The 20,898-nt window shown below is 32.7% G+C and overlaps 4 protein-coding genes across 4 annotated transcripts; 3 read left to right on the forward strand and 1 right to left on the reverse strand.

Moving 5' to 3' along the window:
- Window positions 1–1,346: 1,346 nt before the first annotated feature.
- On the reverse strand, window positions 1,347–2,817 carry TIM9 (Tim10/DDP family zinc finger protein). Its single transcript, XM_068612514.2, has 2 exons — window positions 2,572–2,817; window positions 1,347–1,686 (listed from the first exon to the last, which is right to left on the reverse strand). The coding sequence occupies exons 1-2, from the start codon at window positions 2,664–2,666 to the stop codon at window positions 1,500–1,502; spliced, it is 282 nt and encodes a 93-aa protein (XP_068468615.1). The 5' UTR covers window positions 2,667–2,817; the 3' UTR covers window positions 1,347–1,499.
- Window positions 2,818–4,971: 2,154 nt separating this feature from the next.
- Window positions 4,972–6,257, forward strand: LOC137822870 (protein FAR1-RELATED SEQUENCE 5-like). The gene is made up of 2 exons (XM_090297265.1): window positions 4,972–4,977; window positions 5,187–6,257. Exons 1-2 carry the CDS (start codon window positions 4,972–4,974, stop codon window positions 6,255–6,257), a joined length of 1,077 nt encoding a protein of 358 aa, XP_090153391.1.
- Window positions 6,258–6,483: 226 nt separating this feature from the next.
- On the forward strand, window positions 6,484–7,437 carry LOC137822894 (uncharacterized). The gene has a single exon (XM_068627920.2). It carries the CDS (start codon window positions 6,484–6,486, stop codon window positions 7,435–7,437), a length of 954 nt encoding a protein of 317 aa, XP_068484021.2.
- An 8,723-nt stretch (window positions 7,438–16,160) lies between these two features.
- On the forward strand, window positions 16,161–19,678 carry LOC137810992 (putative protein phosphatase 2C 4). Its single transcript, XM_068612526.2, has 4 exons — window positions 16,161–18,298; window positions 18,388–18,501; window positions 18,949–19,213; window positions 19,307–19,678. Exons 1-4 carry the CDS (start codon window positions 16,655–16,657, stop codon window positions 19,420–19,422), a joined length of 2,139 nt encoding a protein of 712 aa, XP_068468627.2. The 5' UTR covers window positions 16,161–16,654; the 3' UTR covers window positions 19,423–19,678.
- Window positions 19,679–20,898: the final 1,220 nt, after the last annotated feature.

The following is a 20,898-nucleotide window of genomic DNA, read 5'->3' on the forward strand; positions in this document are numbered from 1 at the left end:
GGCTTTTTTTCCTTTTACAAATAACACAATCCATTTTTGTTTACATGCTCAGATATCGACACTTTTCACTGCAAGAATGATGGGTTTTCCGTAGGCAAGTAGCATCAGCAACAACATAAGAGATGAATTACGTCTTAAAAAATACAATAGCAACTATGTGTACCAATATTACGTAATATTTTTTACAATTCTATTTAATAATTTTCATATTTCTAATTTTTAAATTTAATAGTTCATTTTAATTAGTATTTTTTCAAACAAATTATTACAATTATGCAGTTGCATTCTCGTTTCATTACGCAACATAGGAAAGGTTTTCTTTGTCGCCTATTGCTGTGCAGCAAGCAAATAATCTATGAAGTGATTGAAGTAAATGAACTATTCTTATTACGTCATTTAACTAATTTTAAGAATAAAACTAGATATTTTCCTTTATATCAAAATTAATTATGCATGAACATGAAGCAAAAACAATTCTCTAGATGGAGCATTATTCCTGGAATTACAAGAACGTGTACTCCATTACAAAAGTGAAGTAGCCCTTTTACATCAATCTCTCTTCCTGCGGGCATCATTTTCGGTGAAGACTGTTTTATCTTTTTTATAAATTATTTTTTTAGAATATTTCCAGAATATATTTTATAAATTCGGGATTTACCAATCCAAAAATCAAAATGAGAGAAACATTGCTTACGAAATCCCTATTTCAAAATCACTTACGAAATCCCTATTTCAAGATCACTGAAGGATAATTTTAGTACTTTGAAGAATTTAGGAGTGCAAGAAGAAAAAAAGTAGTGATGCAGGAAGAAACACCCTTCTTAGATATTCAAAATTCATTTTGGGCCCAAGAAAATACTATTTCCCTAGGCCCAAATAAATAACAAGAAACTTAGGAGTCCAAATAAATATACAAAAAAATGGAGAACCCAAATAAATATCATGAAAATGATAGCACAACTCAATTATTAGCATCAAAAGCATGTCTTTTAACAAAAAAAACCAAAACCATAATCTGGCCAAGTGAAACCTTAAAAAACATTTCAATAAAAAAGAATCGTTGGAAGCAACAACTCAGTTTAGGCTGCTCAATTTGCAAACCAATTACATATCAATCAGAAATCAATGGGGCATATTTTACCTAGTGTTAAATACTATTGAATGTACAAAAGCAGTTAGTGGCATAGGCTTTCTGCATAGTATTGAACCAGTTATGCGTGAAATAGACCTTATGGAATGTGAGAAGGTAAGTCCTTAGGGTTTAGGATTTAATCCTTAGATCTTCTTCACAATGGATAAAAAAAATAGTTAGTTAGGGAAAAAACCAAATCAAACAAGTATCAGGATTCCAAAGCACTGTGATTGTATCACCACAAATTTATTTAACAAGGATTGTTGCGTACTAATTGCAAATTAGTATTCTCTACAGACCAAAAATGTAAGAGAAGTGCATGCATAATAATAATAAACAGTTTTCCATTTAAATAAGTCAACAGATATCAATCTTGTGTTGCAGCTCCTTGGTTGAGCTCGGCAAACCTCATGCCAACCCGCATAGAATGCTTCAGAAATTTCTCTGCACATCTTCGAACACAGGTTTCCTCTTGCTTTTGTAGGGATTTATGCTTAAATGTGTCAACACAATCAGTAAAGCATCTCTCAACCAGTGAATTATACATTCTCAGACTGCAATGAAACATAAATCTTAATCAGGAATCCCACCTTCTACAAGCAAAAGATCAACTAAACGAGCAATTGATATGACATCATTGACAATGTCATTCCAAAACAGAAAGTTGTTTATGTATTCAAACATTTACCATTCACAAATGAAATAAACTATCAAAAATGTCCCAAACTAAAAGATTCAGACATAATTTTAAAATGTAATAAACTATTAAATTCATTCTTTATAGAATTAACATATCTCCTAAAGGGCTCCTAAAGTAATAAACTACATAGGTAACTCTTCAAATGTTATAAACCATTGTAAGTAGTCCTTTCAGTATTGAAAAACCCTCCATGATTAACCCATGCTAGTCAATATATCAAACATAAAGACATCATCTAATTAGTTTTATTACTATAGGGATGTTTCGAAAGGAAATTGATACTTAGGATGCCAAATTGATGGCTCAATCTTTTCAAAAACACAGCCAGCCACCACAAATTCAGCAGAATGTCAAGATTTTTACAGTCACCGCAGCAGGAAGTTCCCGCAATTACAAAATGAAGACTAATAAAGGGGTTAAATTTGATTGAATGGTACTCATTTCAAACCATCTAGGCCACTTTTAACAAATGTCGTTCCCAAAACGTCCAGAAGCAACATTCGCGAGTTGCGCTGGTTTTAAGGAGAACTTCAGTCTGGGCTTCATGAAAAAGGCACACACAGATTGGAAAAATAGTGGTGCCCGTCACTGACAAATTAGCATGAAGCCCCCAGATCTTAAACGGAGTCATCAACCACAAGCTCATACAATATACGGTACATAAATTCCAAGTCTTGAAAAACGGAAAACGAATAAATGTAACAAATTGAAGATGATAAGAAGCAAAAGGTAATTAAACCTGTCACGGATTTGGAGCTGCTCCATCATGGCAGACATTCTTTGCCTATCTGCCTCAGGGAGCGATTCCATATCCGCCAACATGTTTTTGTCCATACTTGATCCACCGATTAGTCACCGCCGTCGAGGGTTTTACAATAAATTATGGAAGAAATTGCGATTCTGTTCTGCGGTCGAGACAAAACCCTAACGCGGTAGAACATGAAGAAGAGGAAGAAGACGAAGAAGAAGGTATATATAGGTCACACCACCAGTTTCCACTTAACCTAAAATTACTCAGGGTTTCAGCTTTGAACTAAAACGCATCGTTCCACGTATATCTCTGTCTTTTTGTTTTTTTTTTCAAATAAAAGTAAAAAAGCTAATAAAATACGGTTACCTTTTTTTACTTAAAAAACACAAATATTTTTTTTTTCAAAATTAAAATACTTTTCATTTGATAATAATAATATTTAAATATGCTTCCAATAAATTTACTTTAATTTATTTATATATATATACACACACAAATACAAAAAATATTAAAAAAAATACTAGTTACTTAATTTAAGAATATTTTTTAGTCTAAATTAATTGATAAATACGACCGATACTCTTGAATGAAAATATTTTTTGGTAACAATTTTTTTGTTGAAAAGGTTGATTTTTTATTCCTGAGAATATTTTTAGGATTTTTTTTAATCTGGCATATATTTTAATATCAACCATTTAAAATTGAATTTGGTACTTAAAAAAGGCTATCAATAATAAAATAAAACTATATCACGTTATAATTATTTTATCATAAATATAAGACAATTTTGTATGTTAATTATCATATAATAATTATATATTCATAAATTTTTTTGTTATGAATTTTAACTATATAAAATAAATATTTATTCTGCGAATTTACCAGTTATTTCGATACCTACTAATTTTCAAGTTTATAAATCTGCAAATTATGTTATTCAGAAATTCAAATTTATAATTCTCAAGTTTTAAAACGAAAATTGTTTTGTTTTTTTTTTAGTTTTTTTGAGATTCGAAAGTAAACAAACAGGACAATAACATAAGGATATTTTCTTCCTCCACCCCTACATTTTTCTTCCTGCACCTTCACAATGTTGTGCAAAGACAAAACCGCTCTTATATAAAAACTGTACATTTATTTTTATGCATTATGTATGGATTACAAAATTCGGTAAATTTTCAAATTGACACTTCCATTAAAATTTTAGATTGGCCTGTCTAGTAACCTCCTGGATTGGTGCTTCTGGTAGTACATGAATAGATCCATAATTAAAAAAATCATGTTGAATTAGTCAATCCGTAATTCAAAATATGTATTATGGATTCAAAAATCCATAATTGAAAAAAATCATTCTATTATGGATCCACCAATCCGGAATAGAAATTAGACTTCTGGATTCGAAAATTCGAAAATCAACAATTTATGCAAACTTTGCTTCCAAAATACCTTTTCATTAAAAAAGCAACATAATTCACTTCCGAATTGATGAAAGCACACTCACAGATTCCTATTTCAAATAAAAGGTGAGGGTCAATTTCAGGATTTACAAAATTGTGGGAGTATGCATCTATTGAACCCGCATATTCAACTTCAAGAGTGCTTCTTCCTGCACCTCCATCCCTTCTTCAGCCACCCCCATATACTTTTAAAATTCCAAATTTGTCCTTCAGTAAAAAAAGATAAAAATAGAAAATTTGTTTTACTTTCTACTCATAGTGAATACGAAGAACGAAGGTGTTTGGTCTTGGTGTTTGGTGCTTGGTGCTTGCCGGTGGTGATAGTGGTGCTTGTGGTGGTAACCGTGGAGGTGGTGTTGTTGTTGTGGTGGGTGGCCTTCACTGCGCTCGTCCGTTCGTAGGTAAGTCTTCGTGCTTTAAACACATTTCTCCGGATTGGGTTAATCCGCTAGATCACCAGATTGTATAATCCATGCAATGAACTTCATGTTATTCACCCCTATAATCCGGAATGTTTTCACAATCCGTAAGACAACATTAAAGTGTTCTGGATTAGTTAAAGTTGGGGTAAACCGGATCCGGAACAAATATATTCACTTTTCCAAATTGTGTAATCCGGTACATTAAAATAAACTATGGATTACGTAATCCGGAAGTCATTTTAGAACTTTAAATATGACTTACGGATTATGTAATCCGGAATGCAATTTGCTGTTTTAATTTGACTTATGGATTAAACAATCCGGAAGTCACTTTGAAGTTGTGAAATGCATTACGGATTATCTAATCTGGAATGTACTATTTTACTTATGGATTACACTATCCGGAAGGGTAATTGAATGTTGTTTTTATTTTGCATACTTGTTTGAATTTATGAAAATTAGAATAAAATAGAAATTTATGTTTTATGAATGAAGGTGTAAGTATGGACATGGAGGTTGTGTTGATTACAAAAAGATCGGATGAAGTAGAAATGATATATATGGAAGAATTAATGAATTATGTGCATCAACATGAATTAGTTGAAAAGGATTATGGTACTCATTTTACAATAGATGAGATGAATAAAATTTCATTTTATTTATGTTTATTGCTTTATAATTTGAAGAAGTGTTTTTGTAATATTGTTGGAATAACTTTGTGTAGGTTTTTCCTTCGCGAGAAGACTTACTTGAATGGGTCCATAGGGTTGCTTATAGACTTGGTTTTGTTATTGTCATTATTAGGTCTGACATAGCAAATGGGAAGCAAGGGAGAAAAACATATGTCTTGTTAGGTTGTGAAAGGGGGGGTAGTTACAAAAAGTATAAGGATGGTTTGGAGGTTACTGTAACTGGTACTCGAAAATGTCAATGTCCCTTTATATTGCGAGGTAAACCTATTGGAAAGGGTCAAGGTTGGGTACTTAAGGTAATATGTGGTACTCATAATCATGATTTGTATGATACATTAGTTGGTCATCTATATGCGGGCAGATTAAAAGCGAATGAACATTCCATGCTTGTTGATATGACTAAAAGCATGGTTAAACCGAGTAGCATACTACGTACTTTGAAGGAGAATAATGAGGATAATATGACAACAATAAAGCAAGTATACAATGCAAGATACTCATACAAAAGATCAGTTAGAGGACCACGAACTGAATTACAACAATTAATGATGTTGTTAGACCGTGACAACTATCTTCACTGGAGTACGTGTCATGAGTCTTCCAATATTGTTAGTGATATTTTTTGGACTCATCCTGATGCTGTGAAACTTTTGAATGCATTTAACATTGTATTCTTGATGGATACGACTTACAAAACAAACAAGTATCGACTGCCTTTGCTTGAGATTGTTGGTGTGACTTGTACAAGTTTGTCCTTTTCTGCTGGTTTTGCATTCTTATCTAGCGAGAAGGAAAAGAACTTCATATGGACACTACAAAAATTTAAAGGGTCACTTTTGACATCGCATGTGGGGCCTGAAGTCATTGTTTGTAATAGAGATCTTGCTTTGATGAATGCCATCAATATTGTGTTTCATAAAGCAAGAAACCTTCTTTGTCGGTTTCATATCAATAAGAATGTTAAAGCAAAGTGTAAAATGTTGGTTGATTCTGTCAAGGCTTGGGAAGTTGTGATGGATTCATGGAGGACTATCATTGATTGTACAGATATTGCTCAATTTGATGAGTTTGTTAAAAGTTTTGAAACTATTTGTTCACCGTGACCATTACTTGTTGAATGTGTGAAGAACACATGGATTATTTCGCACAAAGAAAAATTTGTAAAGTGTTGGACAGATTCATTAATGCATTTGGGAAATACAACATCAAGCAGGTATATCAATGCCTTTACTTTGTTTAATTCATTATAACGTCTAATTGTTTTATGTTTTATACTTATACAGGGTTGAATCAGCTCATTGGTCTTTGAAATGAATATTACAAAATAGCATGGGAGACTTGTGCTCATGTTGGGATGCTATCAAGCATGTTATTATACTTCAACATAATGAAATCAAGGCATCCTTTGAAATGAGTCTACATGTGATAGGACACACATTCAATGTGCAGTTGTACAAGATGTTGGTTGGCTTTGTATCTAAACATGCTTTGATTCTCATTGCTGAAGAGTTTGATCGGGTCAATGATGTGGGGTTTGATAGTGAATGTTGTGGATGTGTACTTAGACAGACTCACGGATTACCATGTGCTTGTCAATTAGCCCGATATGCTATGGGTGTCATTCCTCTTAGTGAAGTTCATGTTATGTGGACGAGACTAAGCTTTTTAGATTTATCTGAATGTGATTCATCATCTGAGTTGTCAATTCAACAAGAATGGGATGTCTTTCTATCCCGGTTCAAACAGGTTGACATGTGTGGCAAAGTGACAATTAAAAACAAGTTGCGTGAAATTGCCTACCCAGACATGACAACATTATGTGCACCACTTAATGTAGTCAAGACAAAAGGATCCCAAAAGAGTCAAACAAACAAATTTCAGAGGTCTACAAAACGCATCCCTTCATATTTTGAGCATGTAGATCGCATCCATATTGTAAATGATAGCTCATCATCTTTGAAGACTCCTAAGGGAAAGGTTAAGGTGATGGCCAACACCAATGCAATTCCCATGCTTAATCAATTTCATCCGAAATATCACCCTTATATTTTGGATGTAATAGATGTTAAAGCAGATGGACATTGTGGGTTTCGTGCTATTGCCTCCTTGTTGGGGATGGGTGAAGAGTCATGGCCACTTATCAGAATGGATTTATTCAAAGAAATATCTCGAAGCCTCTTGAGCGCAACATTCCGCATATATATCTCGAAGCCAACTCAATCGTACGTGGACGCCTCGACACTACCTCATCTCAGCCTTCCCACGAGCCTCCTCCACCCCTAATAACTCAGTTAAAATAGTTGCAACTTCGTTGTACTCTAAGGGCACATACGTAGGGAATTAACCCAAAATGGGGAGGTGTAAAAGAGATGACACATCATCAAGTGTGATGGTCATCTCACCTATGGGAAGGTGGAAGGAGTTTGTCTCAGCATGCCACCTTTCAACAAAGGCTGAAATCAACCCCCTGTCCCCCACCTCATAGCTTATATTGCACAGACTAAATAATCCAGAATTTTGTATGAGAACTTCGATCTCAGCATGAGGCATCCCAAATTTACGTAATTTCCTACCGTGGGATACCAATTTAAGTTCTCCCCGATCCTAATACAAAATTTGTATGTATTTAATATAATTAAATTAATTTAAACAATAATTAACAAAAACAATTTAATTGAAGGTTTTTTCGTTCTTACCTCACCATCCCAAAGCTTAACAGCAACATGGTCAGCAAAATTTACCAGCAAAGACATATCAGAAGGTCCTCCAGGAAACCCTTCTCCCTGGTCCATTTGCCTATCATCATATAATTCTTGTTGATTGTCATTATCAATATTAACATCACCAATTCTTTCCTCCACAACACCTCGATCTCTTCTACGGACGGATGCCGTTGGTCTTGTTCGATCATGACCTTGAGATCCACCACCTCTTGTTTTAGCCATATCTGTGATAGGTGAACCATGGCACATAATCTAAAAAAAAGTTTTTCAACTGGAAACAAAATAAACTAAACAAGATTGCATAAGTGAAACTCCAAAAAAAGTCATTACCGGATTAGCCTAAAATTAATACTACCGGATTATCTAATCCGAAACCAACAATTAAAAAACACATACCGGATTATCTAATCCGAAACCAACAATTAAAAAATACATACCGAATTATCTAATTCGAAACCAACAATTAAAAAACACATACCGGATTATATAACTAATTAATCACTACCGGATTATTTAATCCGAAAACTTATGTAATCCGGAACTATTCAAAAAGACTACCGGATTATTTAATCCGAAACCTATGTAATCCGGAACTATTCAAAAAAGACTATCGGATTTGGAACTATTGAAAAACACTACCGGATTTTAGAGATCTCTGTGATGCGGAACAAAACAGTGCATGCTTTAAAACAATTCCTTTAAAAAAAAATCCAGAACTAACCTTGGATGAAGAGGCTCAATGCTTGGAGTTACAATGGAAGTGAATGGTGACGAGGATGGAGCTGTTGGGCGAGAATGGAGGTTGCTGGACGTTTGAAGAAAAGGAGGTGAATGGGAGGGGTGGGTGCCGCCACACCTTCTGCTGCTGTGAAAGGAAGCAAAGAGATAGTAAAGTGGGTTGGGGTAAAATTAGGTTTAGTTTTACATTTTTAATATTATTTTACTGAGGGGCATAATAGTAAAATCACGTTTACTATGGGGATGGCTGAAGAAGGGATGGAGGTGCAGGAAGAAGCACTCCAACTTCAAAGTGTTTTTGGGCAATACTATTTTTTAAAGCCCAAAAACATGGACAAAAAGCCCGTTTAGGCCCGACACAATTAATTACTTATTATGAGAGACAAATATAAATCAATGAGTATATACAATCAATTTTGTTTGCTCTTAATTATTTTAGTAAAAAAACTAATTGTATTTATATATTAGTAATCAATCAGAAGAAAATATTAGAAGCAGAATTCCACCTGTGCAAGAAAACTATATCAGGAGACACTTCTCATATTCTCATAATTTATTTTCCTATATTTCCATTTACAACACTATATTGTTTTACATTTTGCAATTCCTTTTATTTTGATAGAAAATGAAATTAATTTATAATATTATTAAATCAACTCCTCTGCTTTTGACCATCCTTGTAGCACTGAATATACTATTTTTGTCATATCATGGTTAGAAAATTAGTTCTTGGTCAAAACTAACTTGTTTCATTTAGTTTAATAATTATTTATATAATATGAGAAGAAAACTTCTGAATACTCTCTACATGTATCAAATTTCTTACAGCTCCCACATATCTCATCTCCATTTCCACCTTCTCAATAATAATAAAAAATAACTTGATTTATTTAGTTGATTAATTGAATGTATATAACAATTTTAAGGATTAATTCCATAACATAAAAATTTAAGAATGTAAAAAAGAAAGGAACTTTTGTGCTTGTATATTTAGCAATGTCAAAGTTGTTGATGGCTTGGATAGAATGAAATGAGAAACAAAACGCGTAATTGTGCTTGGCTTGAGGCTAATGAGATTGAGATTGACAATGACCATGGTGGCTATCTATTGCCTAAAATGGTCAAATCTCATGGATTGTGTATGCTCAATGGCTGGCATTCTAATAATAAAATATATCTCTTTCTCAGTTATACTTCTTCTTCCTCTTTCATCTTTTTCTCTCAACCTTCATTCTTCCCAGTGTTTCTATTTCTAGTCGACTTCTTGCTTTTTCTTTTGTTTGGCACATCACACAGTTTTTTTGACTTTGAAATATTTGACTCAGACATTCCCTTTGCCCATTCAACAACTTGCACTGCATAATCAAATACAATTCCCAATGTGTGTTCACAAAAAGAACTTAAAAAACTTTCAGAATCCCTTTGGAAAAAGTCCAAGTTACTAATAGTAAATAAAAATGGATTTTTTTTAATAAGCATATCACTCCAATGCACGAAGAAAAATCCTAAATAATGACTAAGAATAACAATATTTAACAGAAAATAGGCGTAACAAAAAGTACAAACAATTCTATATTTTTTTTTAATTTGAGTGAAAAATATAAATAAAAAAAATCCTATTCACTCTTTTTTGCACCACCGCACTCTTCTTTTACAATAAGCGCCGCTTGCAACTCCATAGCCGCTGTCACTAAGCTTTTCATTGTTGCAGAGTACCATAAAATAAAATTAGCAATAAATGGGATTTGAAACTAGATTCCTTCAGCAACCCTTCAGTAACCAAAGAAAATTTAACCACTACACCAAACAAATTCTTTAGTTTTAATATAATTTTTATTATACTAATTATTATAATAATACTAACAATATGAACAATATTAACAATATGAACAATATTAACAATACTAACAATACTAACAATAGTAACAATAGTAACAATATTAATAATACTAACAATATTAACATATGAATCACATTTAATTTATCTATAATCTATTTGAATCTAAACATAATTTATTATATTATCTATTAATATGTATAAGTATAATAAAAATGATAATATGACCAAAGAACTTATTTGGTCTATTGGTTAATGCTTTCCCCTTTGGGATTTTGTTTCGAGTCCTATGGCTTGGGTTCGAGTCATAGCCAATGCAGAATGCCTCCGCCTCCACGCGCCAACCCTTTCCAAAATAATTGATACTAGGTTAAGTAAATGACTTTTGAACAAATTTAAACCATTTAGTAATTTTCTCTTAACCACCTCTCCTAGTGGGATCAAAGTGGGAGTTGTCTAAAAAGAGAAACAAAAGTGAAAGAGTAAATTGTTTCTAAAGTTTTTTAAAACTTTTTTTGCAAGCGCATAAATTATTTTCTATAGCTTGAAGTAGAATAAAAGTATATTTAAACTTAAAGTTTGATATATATTTAGATGATAAAAGGCATAGAAAATAATAATATTTAAAATTTATAAAACCAAATTATATTTAAAATTTACCTCTTAATAATTTATCGGTATATTATGTGAATGACATGGATCACTTAAATATTTTGTGTGAAACTCCTAATGATAATTTAATGTTTATCACTGAGGTTGTTTCTTTTTTTATTTGATTTCCCACTCTAGGAGTAATAACTTGGCTCAATTTTTTCTAATGTAGTCACTTCATTATTGGGACAGATATATTTGTAATAGATCATAATTCTAGTAAGATATAACATTTATTAAACGCAACAAACAATACAAAATTTGTACACCAATATAAAATCTATATAAATGATGTAGTTATAAACATTATACTCATGCAGGAGACAATGATTTTCTGCAAGACAAACGGTGTTTTCTAAACTTAAAGTAAAAACAAAAATTTGTGTTCTAAAGAAATCTTCAAATTGAAGTTTATACATCTAACATTATTTTACAGCTAATTTAAGTCCATGATTCTTGGAGATTTTGGCTTCTAAGCAAAAATCCTAAGTAGACCAAGCTATAGATGGAACGAAGGTGAGAGAATTGAATTGTATGGGAGCAATGACAATGAAGATAATTTGACTAATGACAAGTGGATAAGCCCCTAAAAAGTGCTTATTATCGAATTGTGTTCAACGCATTAATGAATTGCCTTTTAATGCTTAAGAAAAATATAAAAAAAAAATCTCTTTGAGTTCTGAGCAAATCATCATGAACTATTTAAATTACCTGAGGGTTTTAGCAAGGGTAATCATGTTTTAGTGCTGTTATAAAAGCAAATATTGACTTGCATTTGCAAAGCAATGTAAAAAATAATTAAGCATGAATCCATATTAGACATAATGGTTGAAGTGGAGAGCATTAGGATGCAAACCAAAGTGTTTTGGGTAGAAGAGAACCAAAAAGGTCCACCATGTAATAAGAGACATCGCACTAACCCTAATTATGTTCTTATTTTTTTCTGAAAAAAAAAAGGCAGAATGACAGCAATGGTTGAAGTCTGAAATTCTCTCAAGTGGAACCATTTTTAATTGCATATAATAATATTAAATTGAAGTCAAGTTTAAGGATCCAAAGCTAGATTATTATAATTATTAACATTCCTTTCACCAAGCAGCTGACTCAATGTCTTACACCATAGTGTTTCTTCCAAAGAACTTTAAAAAACTCCAATTGCTATTGTTCTTCCAATTAAACATCGTTTGCATGCGCAACTTGTTCAGTTTTTTGGGGCATATAATATCTGGCATTCAAATTAAATACTCATGTATAAGGATTGTGATATCATTATCAAGATGAATATGAAACTACCACTTCACCTGTTAGTGAAATCTAAAAGTTTTGACTCCCTCAAAATGATTTTTAACATCTTCATCAACATACACAGACACTTACTGTACATTCACCTTATCTATGTTACCACAGTACAGTTTCAGATTTTTTTTTGAATCAGCAATGTTTCTGCAACTGTTAATAAAAAGACAAAAGAGCAAAAGGTTAGGTGGGTCATGCAGAGGGATTGTGGAGAAGGTGGCATGGAAAGGTCTTGCCACTTGCAAATAATGAATGATGGTGGCATTGAATTTCAATATATGTATAAATTTAACAGTTGATTTCTCCACTGTTTGATAGTTTTTTAAAAATATGAAACATTTTATTCCAGAGAACAGTTTGTTGCTATTATAAGATACGTGGGAGAATTTGGCACCCTACATTTAAAAAAGATTTAGTATTGGAGTTAGGAAGCAATCACTCACCTAAAACTATTTGTCTATTTGATTTGTCTGGTAATAAGACACAGTGATTTTAATGAGTTGACAAGTGTCTGAATTTTATATGTTTCATCTACAAGCAAATTGGTATATTTTGGGAAGATTATCAGCGAAATCAGACTTTCTAGTAAGTTGCAGATTTATTCAAAGGCACAAAGTAATCTATTCTGATTCTACCATTAACAGTAGATGCTTTGTAAATAATCTCTGCACATAGCACTTCATGTTCATCATGGTTTTCAAATCTAGATTCATTCATGCCAAAAGTAAACGGGTAGCAATCAACTCTATCATAAAATTAATTAAATAAAAACCAATTTTAAAAAAAAAAAAATTAGTTGTTATAATAATTAAATTAGAAATATTTTAGAGATTGAATTCTTTTTATTTCTAAATTAGTTTATATTATTGTTAAATAGTTTTTAAATTCATATATAATTAACAACCAAGGTTTTTACTACTAAATTTAGAAACTAAATAATTGGTAGTTAAAACTTTGATAGCTAATTAGATATCAATTTAAAAATCATTTAACAATAACAAAAACTAATTTAGAAACCATTTTTTTTAGTTTATAAAATGGTATCTAATTTAGTTATTATACCAATTTATTTTTTTGGTTTTTATTTCATGTTTTTCTTACAATGTATAAGATATTTCATAGTATAAATATTTACAAGTTAATTTTATAAGATTAAGTTAGACTTAAAATTTACTTCTTAATATAATATTAGAGTCAATTATAGTCTATTTTAACGAATATTTGTTGAGTTGATCAAATTATTTATTATCAAACCATTCATTATATAATTTTACGCATGAATTGAAAAATTCAACATAAAAGAATGTATTAGATCCTACGTTAAAAAAAAAATAAGATATTTTATAATATATAAATGAATGTAAATATAATTTTATAAAGTTGAATTAGAATTAAAACTCCCCTTAATAATCTTCTATAACAAAACTTTATATGATTCTAACTTTTCCTTTATGATCTTCAAGATAAATGGATTTTGATTTGAAGAAAACATAACATGTGTTCATGTCTTGATACTATTATTTCAGAACTTACTGAAAAGTGTTTTGGGAAGGGAAAGTTAGAACTAACTTTTTAGTAAAGGATGTGGAACATATACAGTATATTAATAGTTTGAAATGAATAAGATTTAAAAGACATGATAAAGTTTAAAGGTCCAAAAATTAATTAACTCACTTGACTCTGTATGATAGTTGGAGGTTAGATGAAAAAAATGTTCTTTCAAAAGAGAGGAGAAACTTAATTAATTATAAGGTATTTGTTTCAAGTCACTTTTTCTTTAAATGTTATTTCCAAAATTATGTGATGAAATTAACATTCCAGATATTTAAAAAGAAAATATTTGGTTAGCCATTAACATTTGTAAATATTTTTTTACGTTTCTATAATTAATAATTAAAACATATTTAGTTTTGTTATTTAAAAATAGTGTGTTTAGTTAACACAATAAATAATGCAGGTAAGGATATATTGTGGAATCGGTTATCATTTTTATATTATAATACGGAAATTGTTTTTTAATATTTTTTTTTATATTTATATAAAAAAGATTATTAAAATAAATTTTTATCATTTTTTAAATAATATTATAATGTTATGATATTCATATAAGTGATGAGTCAATATTAAATATTTTAATGATATAGAATGTAGTTTTTGTAAGTTAAATATATATATATATATATATTTATATTATAATAAAAAAAAATAGTTTTCAATTCATAGTATAAATTTTAAATTTTTATATTTATAATAAGAAAACTATTAAAATAAATTTTTATCGATATTTTCTTAAGTAATTATAATATTATAATATTTATATTAATTCATATCAGTAATGAATTAACATATACTGAAAATCTGTTTTTGTCATTAAAAAATATCAATAATTCTTTTTCGTAATTTATTTTAATAGTTTCTTTAAATAAATATTAAAAAAATTAAAGTTTAGACTATAAATGGAAATTAATTTCGCGTAAACATACCTATAAAAAAACATATTTAATCCACTTTATAAAATTAAATTTTCAAAAATTAAAGAGAAATTTCTATCTATGTTTTTATTTGTTAATTATAAACTTTTTACATTGGTTTCAATAATATGTTTCTTACTACATTTTATACAGAAAATATTAAAAGCATTCTTCTCACAGAAATAATAAAAATATATATAAAACCTGAAAATATAGTTTTACTAGAAATAAATAAATATAAAAATATTTATTTCTTGACCTTCTGGAAGCATCAGATTTTCAGTATTTCCAGCTTCATTTTCTGGGAATTAAAAGAAAATCATTCGAATTATTATCTCTTCAATATGATGCAGCTACTATTACTTCTGCAAAATCTAATGATGGCACGCGGTTTTGGTTATAATATCAAAACAAAACTACCCCTCTATTAATCGATTTCAGACCCTTCACTTTTTCCTTTTCATCATCAGTAATAATAATAATAAAAAAAAATAAACTATGTGACTTTGAAAGTAAGAAAATTGTTCAGAACCATGTTCTGACAGATTACAAAAGTCAAGTGCATTTTTTCTTCTTATATGACTTAATTAGATTACAGAATTTAATTATTGACGTGGAAGCAGCTAAAAATGTTTACATTATGTACTAACAAAGTCCACTCTTACAAAATCTTTTTAAAACTATGTCAATAATCCATTTAATCAGATTCTAATATCAAAGATTAAAAAATTCATAAAATTATAATGCAAGTTTACATAAACAAATAAATGTGAACATTGAATTGAATCTGTAATTACAAAAAAAGTCAATGGAGTAATGGGATACATTTAAATGAACATTAGTCAAATTACCTAAATATTCAGGCTATGCAGTGATGGCAGCATTACTAATATCGAACCACCCCACCAACACATTCAATTAAGAATACCCAACTTTTCCTTCTCTCTCTACATTACCCTTTTCTCATTTCAATTAAAACAAAAAGCCGAAATTATTGACATTTTTTTCTTTCTATTTTTTTTTTCTTACTTCCAAATAAATAAATATATTAGGAGGGGAAAATTAAAGTTGACAAATCATCGTGGAGAGCAATCAAAGAGCGACACGTGGAGAGTCAACCTTCATGTGTTGGGCACCCTCCGCTTGATCCAACGGCGGCCGTGGCACGCTTTACAATACCATAAAAAAAAAACAGGTTTAAAAATATTTTTTGGCGTGTTGACTTTTGTATTGAAAACGAGAATTTATGAGGGTCATTTAAATTTCACCTTCCATTTTTTGTCCCAAGACACAACAAACAAACACGACAACGCTCTCACCATCAGAATCATTCATCGCTCCCATCCGTGACCCTCCCACTCGAATCTCGTCCACTTGCCTCCGCCCGTGCACTCCACGCTCCACACAAAACGTACCCGAACATTGAACAAGATATCAAAACCGGACATAAACCTTTGAGTTTTACTTTATCTTCAACATAGTCAACGCCTCACTCCAAAAAAATCCCCCAATTTTTGTACATAAAATCACCAAGCAAAAAAGCAAGTGCATTTTCTTATTTTTTTAAAAACGTTATTTAAAAGTCAACGCCATCTCTCTCTAACTCTCTTCATCTCATCTCAACTTCAACTTCAACTTCTCTTTCTTCTCACATCTTCTCTCTCTCAAGTTCTTCATCTTCTCCACCAATCCACCATGAACAGAGTCCTTTAGCGAATAACCGCGAGAGAAACGTTGAAGCTTGTCTAATTTTTTTTTTCTTTTTTGGTGGTTTTTGTGTTCCGATGGGAAACGGCATAGGGAAGTTGACGGTGTGCTTCACCGGAAATAACGGTGGGGGTCGTCGGAAGCACGATATATCCATTTTAATAACAGAGCCTCTGGACGAGGGTTTGGGTCACTCGTTCTGCTACGTTAGACCGGACCCGACCCGGATATCGTCATCGAAGGTGCACTCGGAGGAAACGACGACGTTCAGAGCAATCTCGGGGGCGTCGGTGAGCGCGAACACATCGACGCCGTTATCGACGGCTTTCGTGGACTTGTACTCCTACGGTTGCATCGACCGAGCGGCGGCGTTCGAGAGTTCAACGTTGTTCGCGTCGCTTCCACTGCAACCGATTCCGAGGAACCTGCTGAACTCAGGGCCCTTCTCGGGGAACCTGGGCGGTGGTGGGTTTCCGAGCTCAGGCCCGCTGGAGAGGGGTTTCATGTCGGGGCCCATCGAGCGCGGGTTCATGTCGGGGCCCATCGATCGTGGGCTTTTTTCGGGGCCGATGGAGCGGGAGGGAAACGGATCGGATCATTTCCCGAGAAGCTTCTCGCACGGAGGGTTGGGTTTAGGTTTGGGATTAGGTTTGAGAGTGAGAACGAGGAAGGGTCGGTGGATTCGTGTTTTGCGGAGGGCGATTTCGAAGACTCTCTCTCGGGGGCAGAACTCGATTGTGGCTCCGATCAAAGGGGTAGTGGTAAAGGAGCCGGAGTGGATGGTGGCGGCGGCGGAGAAGCACAATGAGAATCTGAGCGTGAATTTGAGTAGTGAGGGGAGCTTGGAGGACGATGATTCTATGGAGAGTCAGAATCTTCAATGGGCTCAGGGGAAAGCAGGGGAAGATCGTGTCCATGTTGTTGTGTCTGAGGAACACGGTTGGGTTTTCGTGGGGATCTATGACGGTTTCAATGGACCCGATGCCCCTGATTACCTTCTCTCGAATCTCTACACTGCGGTGCACAAGGAGCTGAAAGGGTTGCTGTGGGATGATGGGTCTGCACCGGAAAATTCGATGCCTAAAGAGGACGTATTGCGAGGTGTCACAAACGTTGCAGGTGTTAAAGATGTAGATGCCTGTTTTCACTGTGTTGAGCAAGAAAATAACGACTGTTATAAGAGTACTAATAAGAAAGTTAGGAATTCGAGGAACAAGTACAAAGGTGCTGCGAATAAGTGGGAGGAGAATCAACGGAGGTGGAAGTGTGAGTGGGACAGGGAGAGGTTAGAGCTTGATCGGAGATTGAAGGAGCAACTGAATTTAAGCCGATCTGGGTCTGGTGGAGCAGTAAGTTCGATTAATCACGCGGATGTTTTGGAAGCTCTTTCTCGGGCTCTGAGGAAGACTGAGGAGTCTTACCTTGATGTTGCGGATAAGATGGTGATGGAGAATCCTGAACTTGCCTTGATGGGTTCTTGTGTTCTTGTAATGTTGATGAAGGGGGAGGATGTTTACGTGATGAATGTGGGGGATAGTCGCGCTGTGCTGGCTCAGAAGGCTGAGCCTGATTATTGGCTCGGCAAGATCAAGCAGGACTTGGAGAGGATCAATGAGGAAACCATGAATGATCTTGAATCTTGGGATGTTGATAGCTCCAACTTGGTTCAAAATCTTAGTGCGATTCAGCTTACTAAAGATCATAGTACTAGTGTTGAAGAAGTAAGTTCTTTGCCTCTGTTTGATTACTTTTTTTGGCAGGTTTTTGTTTTGTGCATGTCTTTATTGGGAGTATCTGGTTTCTATTTCAGGAAATCCAGAGAATTAAAAAGGAGCACCCGGATGATCCTTGTGCTGTTGTAAATGACCGTGTTAAGGGTTCTCTCAAGGTTACCCGAGCATTTGGTGCCGGATTTCTCAAACAGGTTGGTATCTATTGTTTACTGATATATCCAAATGTATTCAATTATTCATCCTACTTTACAGTCTTTAACATGAACGGCAAGGGAATCAATCAACAACGTATGGGATAATTCAATGGTTTTCATATTTTGCAATAACAAGATATACTCTCTTCCACATTTCTTTTTGTTGCCACATAAGGTTCTTTAGATCCAATAACTAGCCTGATCCTAGGAATATAAGGATTTCAAAAATTGTTATTGTTGGTATTTGTTGTGATGCTCAAATTAGATATCATTATTGTGGAGTGCAAAATTAGTCACATATTGGTAACGTGGTTCTTATCAGAAAATGGAAAATTGAACCATGAATTATCAGCGCATCTTTAGAAATCTATGCAGCATGTTCTATCTATGCTCTAAATGGACAATATTCTGCATTTTCTTATTTCTAGTGGTAATCTTTTGCAGCCCAAGTGGAACAACGCACTTCTGGAGATGTTTAGAATAGACTACGTAGGAAACTCTCCTTACATCAGCTGCCTACCATATCTAAAACACCACAGATTAGGTCCAAAGGACAAATTTTTGATTCTATGCTCCGATGGGCTCTATCAGTACTTGTCAAACGAAGAGGCAGTGGCTGAAGTTGAGCATTTCATCACATTACAACCTGAGGGAGACCCGGCTCAGCATTTGGTTGAAGAAGTGTTATTTCGTGCTGCAAAGAAAGCTGGTACTGATAACAACAACCAGCAAAAGCAATTTCACTTAAAAGATCTCACAACTGCATTTTACAAACTGATGTTTTTGGCATGTTCATTTTCAGGGTTGGTGTTTCACGAGTTGCTCGAAATTCCACAGGGTGATAGGCGCCGTTACCATGATGATGTTTCCATCATTGTTATTTCTTTGGAGGGAAGGATATGGAGATCATGTGTATAAATAAGTATACTGAAAAGCATATATATTATCATATACCAAAAAAAAGGAGGGAGAAGATATGAGATATATATGAGGCATCCTTTTTGCTGTTTTCCCCCTCCCTACTCACCTTTTTTGTGAAACACCAACTAAGCACAGAGCTTAGTTGTGCAATTAAGTGGGTGGTGAGGACTGTAAAGTTGTAAAAGCTGGATGATTTTGTTGATTATAACTCACATAAAATTGTAATTTTTGTAATAAAAGTCATTCCTTAATAATCTTTTGGTCGTGCAGAATGCACTAGCACCCTCCATCACTTTCTGCAACTATGGTTGGTAAATGGGGGGGCTAGTCATCTGTGCATCAGCATCTTTTTCCATTAAAAAAAATGCAACATATTCCAAAATGCCTACAACATGGCCCAAGCTTCATGCAGGTTTTGTGTTGCCTTTTGAATTTGATGTGGATGAAGCACTATTTGCAATGTGGCAGGCATTCTTTTTTGTGTTGCTATATTCGTTCAGCCAAATGGTCTTTTTTTTCTCCTTCTCTTACGTGTCTCGAATTTTAACCAGATGATGCTTTTGTTCTCTTGATGCCAATTTCTAATAAAAAAAAACATGTGGTGCGATTTCGTATTAGGCACGGTGCTTATCAGCATCAACTTTGAATTTTAGATTTTGACCTTAATTGTTTTTCCACCATTTAAGGGTTGACGACACTTACAAATTGCATACGAAAGGGTTCAATGAACAATGAATCGAAAGTAAGCAATCCCCACCAATTTAAGCATCAGTCCATTTTATGCAGTTCCCACCATACGTAACGTAAGTCTATTTAAAATCAATCTTTGACCAAATAATTTATAAAAGAGCATAAACAAAAGGTTGAATGCTATGTTTCTAAGGCGTTATGACGCTATATAGAATTTATATACAAAATAATCGTTTTTTTTATTTAAATTAGGGAAGATAATATGATGGACGTGACTTTGAGTTTCTTATTAAATATTTATTCATATGTTTTATATATATATACTCGTGTTCATATCTGCCTCTTACTATTTTAGATATTAATTATATCATTTTTTATACTGAAAAAATTTAAGTATATACTGAAAATATACTTATTAAAAAATTCAAAAACATAAGAATATTCAATAAGCATGGACGTATTCAATATTTTTTTATCTCACAATAATAATTTAAAATTACTGTAATTTCATCAAACTGATTAATATTTAAATTAAAAATACACGGTTGCGAACAATAACATAACCTGGTCAATTTGTACACTTTCCACGAAAAATATTTTAATTTTTTTTTCAAGGGTAAAATGATAATAATTAAATATGATATATATTTTCTCTCATCTGATTAATTTAATCAATCTGGAAAAGTTTTTTTTGCATTTAATTTTAACAAATAAAAATGAAAATTTCCCTTTCATTTTTTTCCTACTCATTTATTGATTTTTGAAATAGTTGAAATTGAGAAT

The sequence above is a fragment of the Phaseolus vulgaris genome, chromosome 11 (genome assembly GCF_051622355.1).
Source record: "Phaseolus vulgaris cultivar YP4 chromosome 11, ASM5162235v1, whole genome shotgun sequence".
Taxonomy (NCBI): Eukaryota; Viridiplantae; Streptophyta; class Magnoliopsida; order Fabales; family Fabaceae; genus Phaseolus; species Phaseolus vulgaris.

Coding starts and splice junctions, on each gene's coding strand:
- TIM9 (XM_068612514.2), bottom strand. CDS start 2,666: ATGGACAAAAACATGTTGGCGGATATGGAATCGCTCCCTGAGGCAGAT. Junction 1,687..2,571: donor CAGCTCCAAATCCGTGACAG/GTTTAATTACCT, acceptor GTTTCATTGCAG/TCTGAGAATGTATAATTCAC.
- LOC137822894 (XM_068627920.2), top strand. CDS start 6,484: ATGGGAGACTTGTGCTCATGTTGGGATGCTATCAAGCATGTTATTATA.
- LOC137810992 (XM_068612526.2), top strand. CDS start 16,655: ATGGGAAACGGCATAGGGAAGTTGACGGTGTGCTTCACCGGAAATAAC. Junction 18,502..18,948: donor GTGCCGGATTTCTCAAACAG/GTTGGTATCTAT, acceptor AATCTTTTGCAG/CCCAAGTGGAACAACGCACT. Junction 19,214..19,306: donor TCGTGCTGCAAAGAAAGCTG/GTACTGATAACA, acceptor GTTCATTTTCAG/GGTTGGTGTTTCACGAGTTG.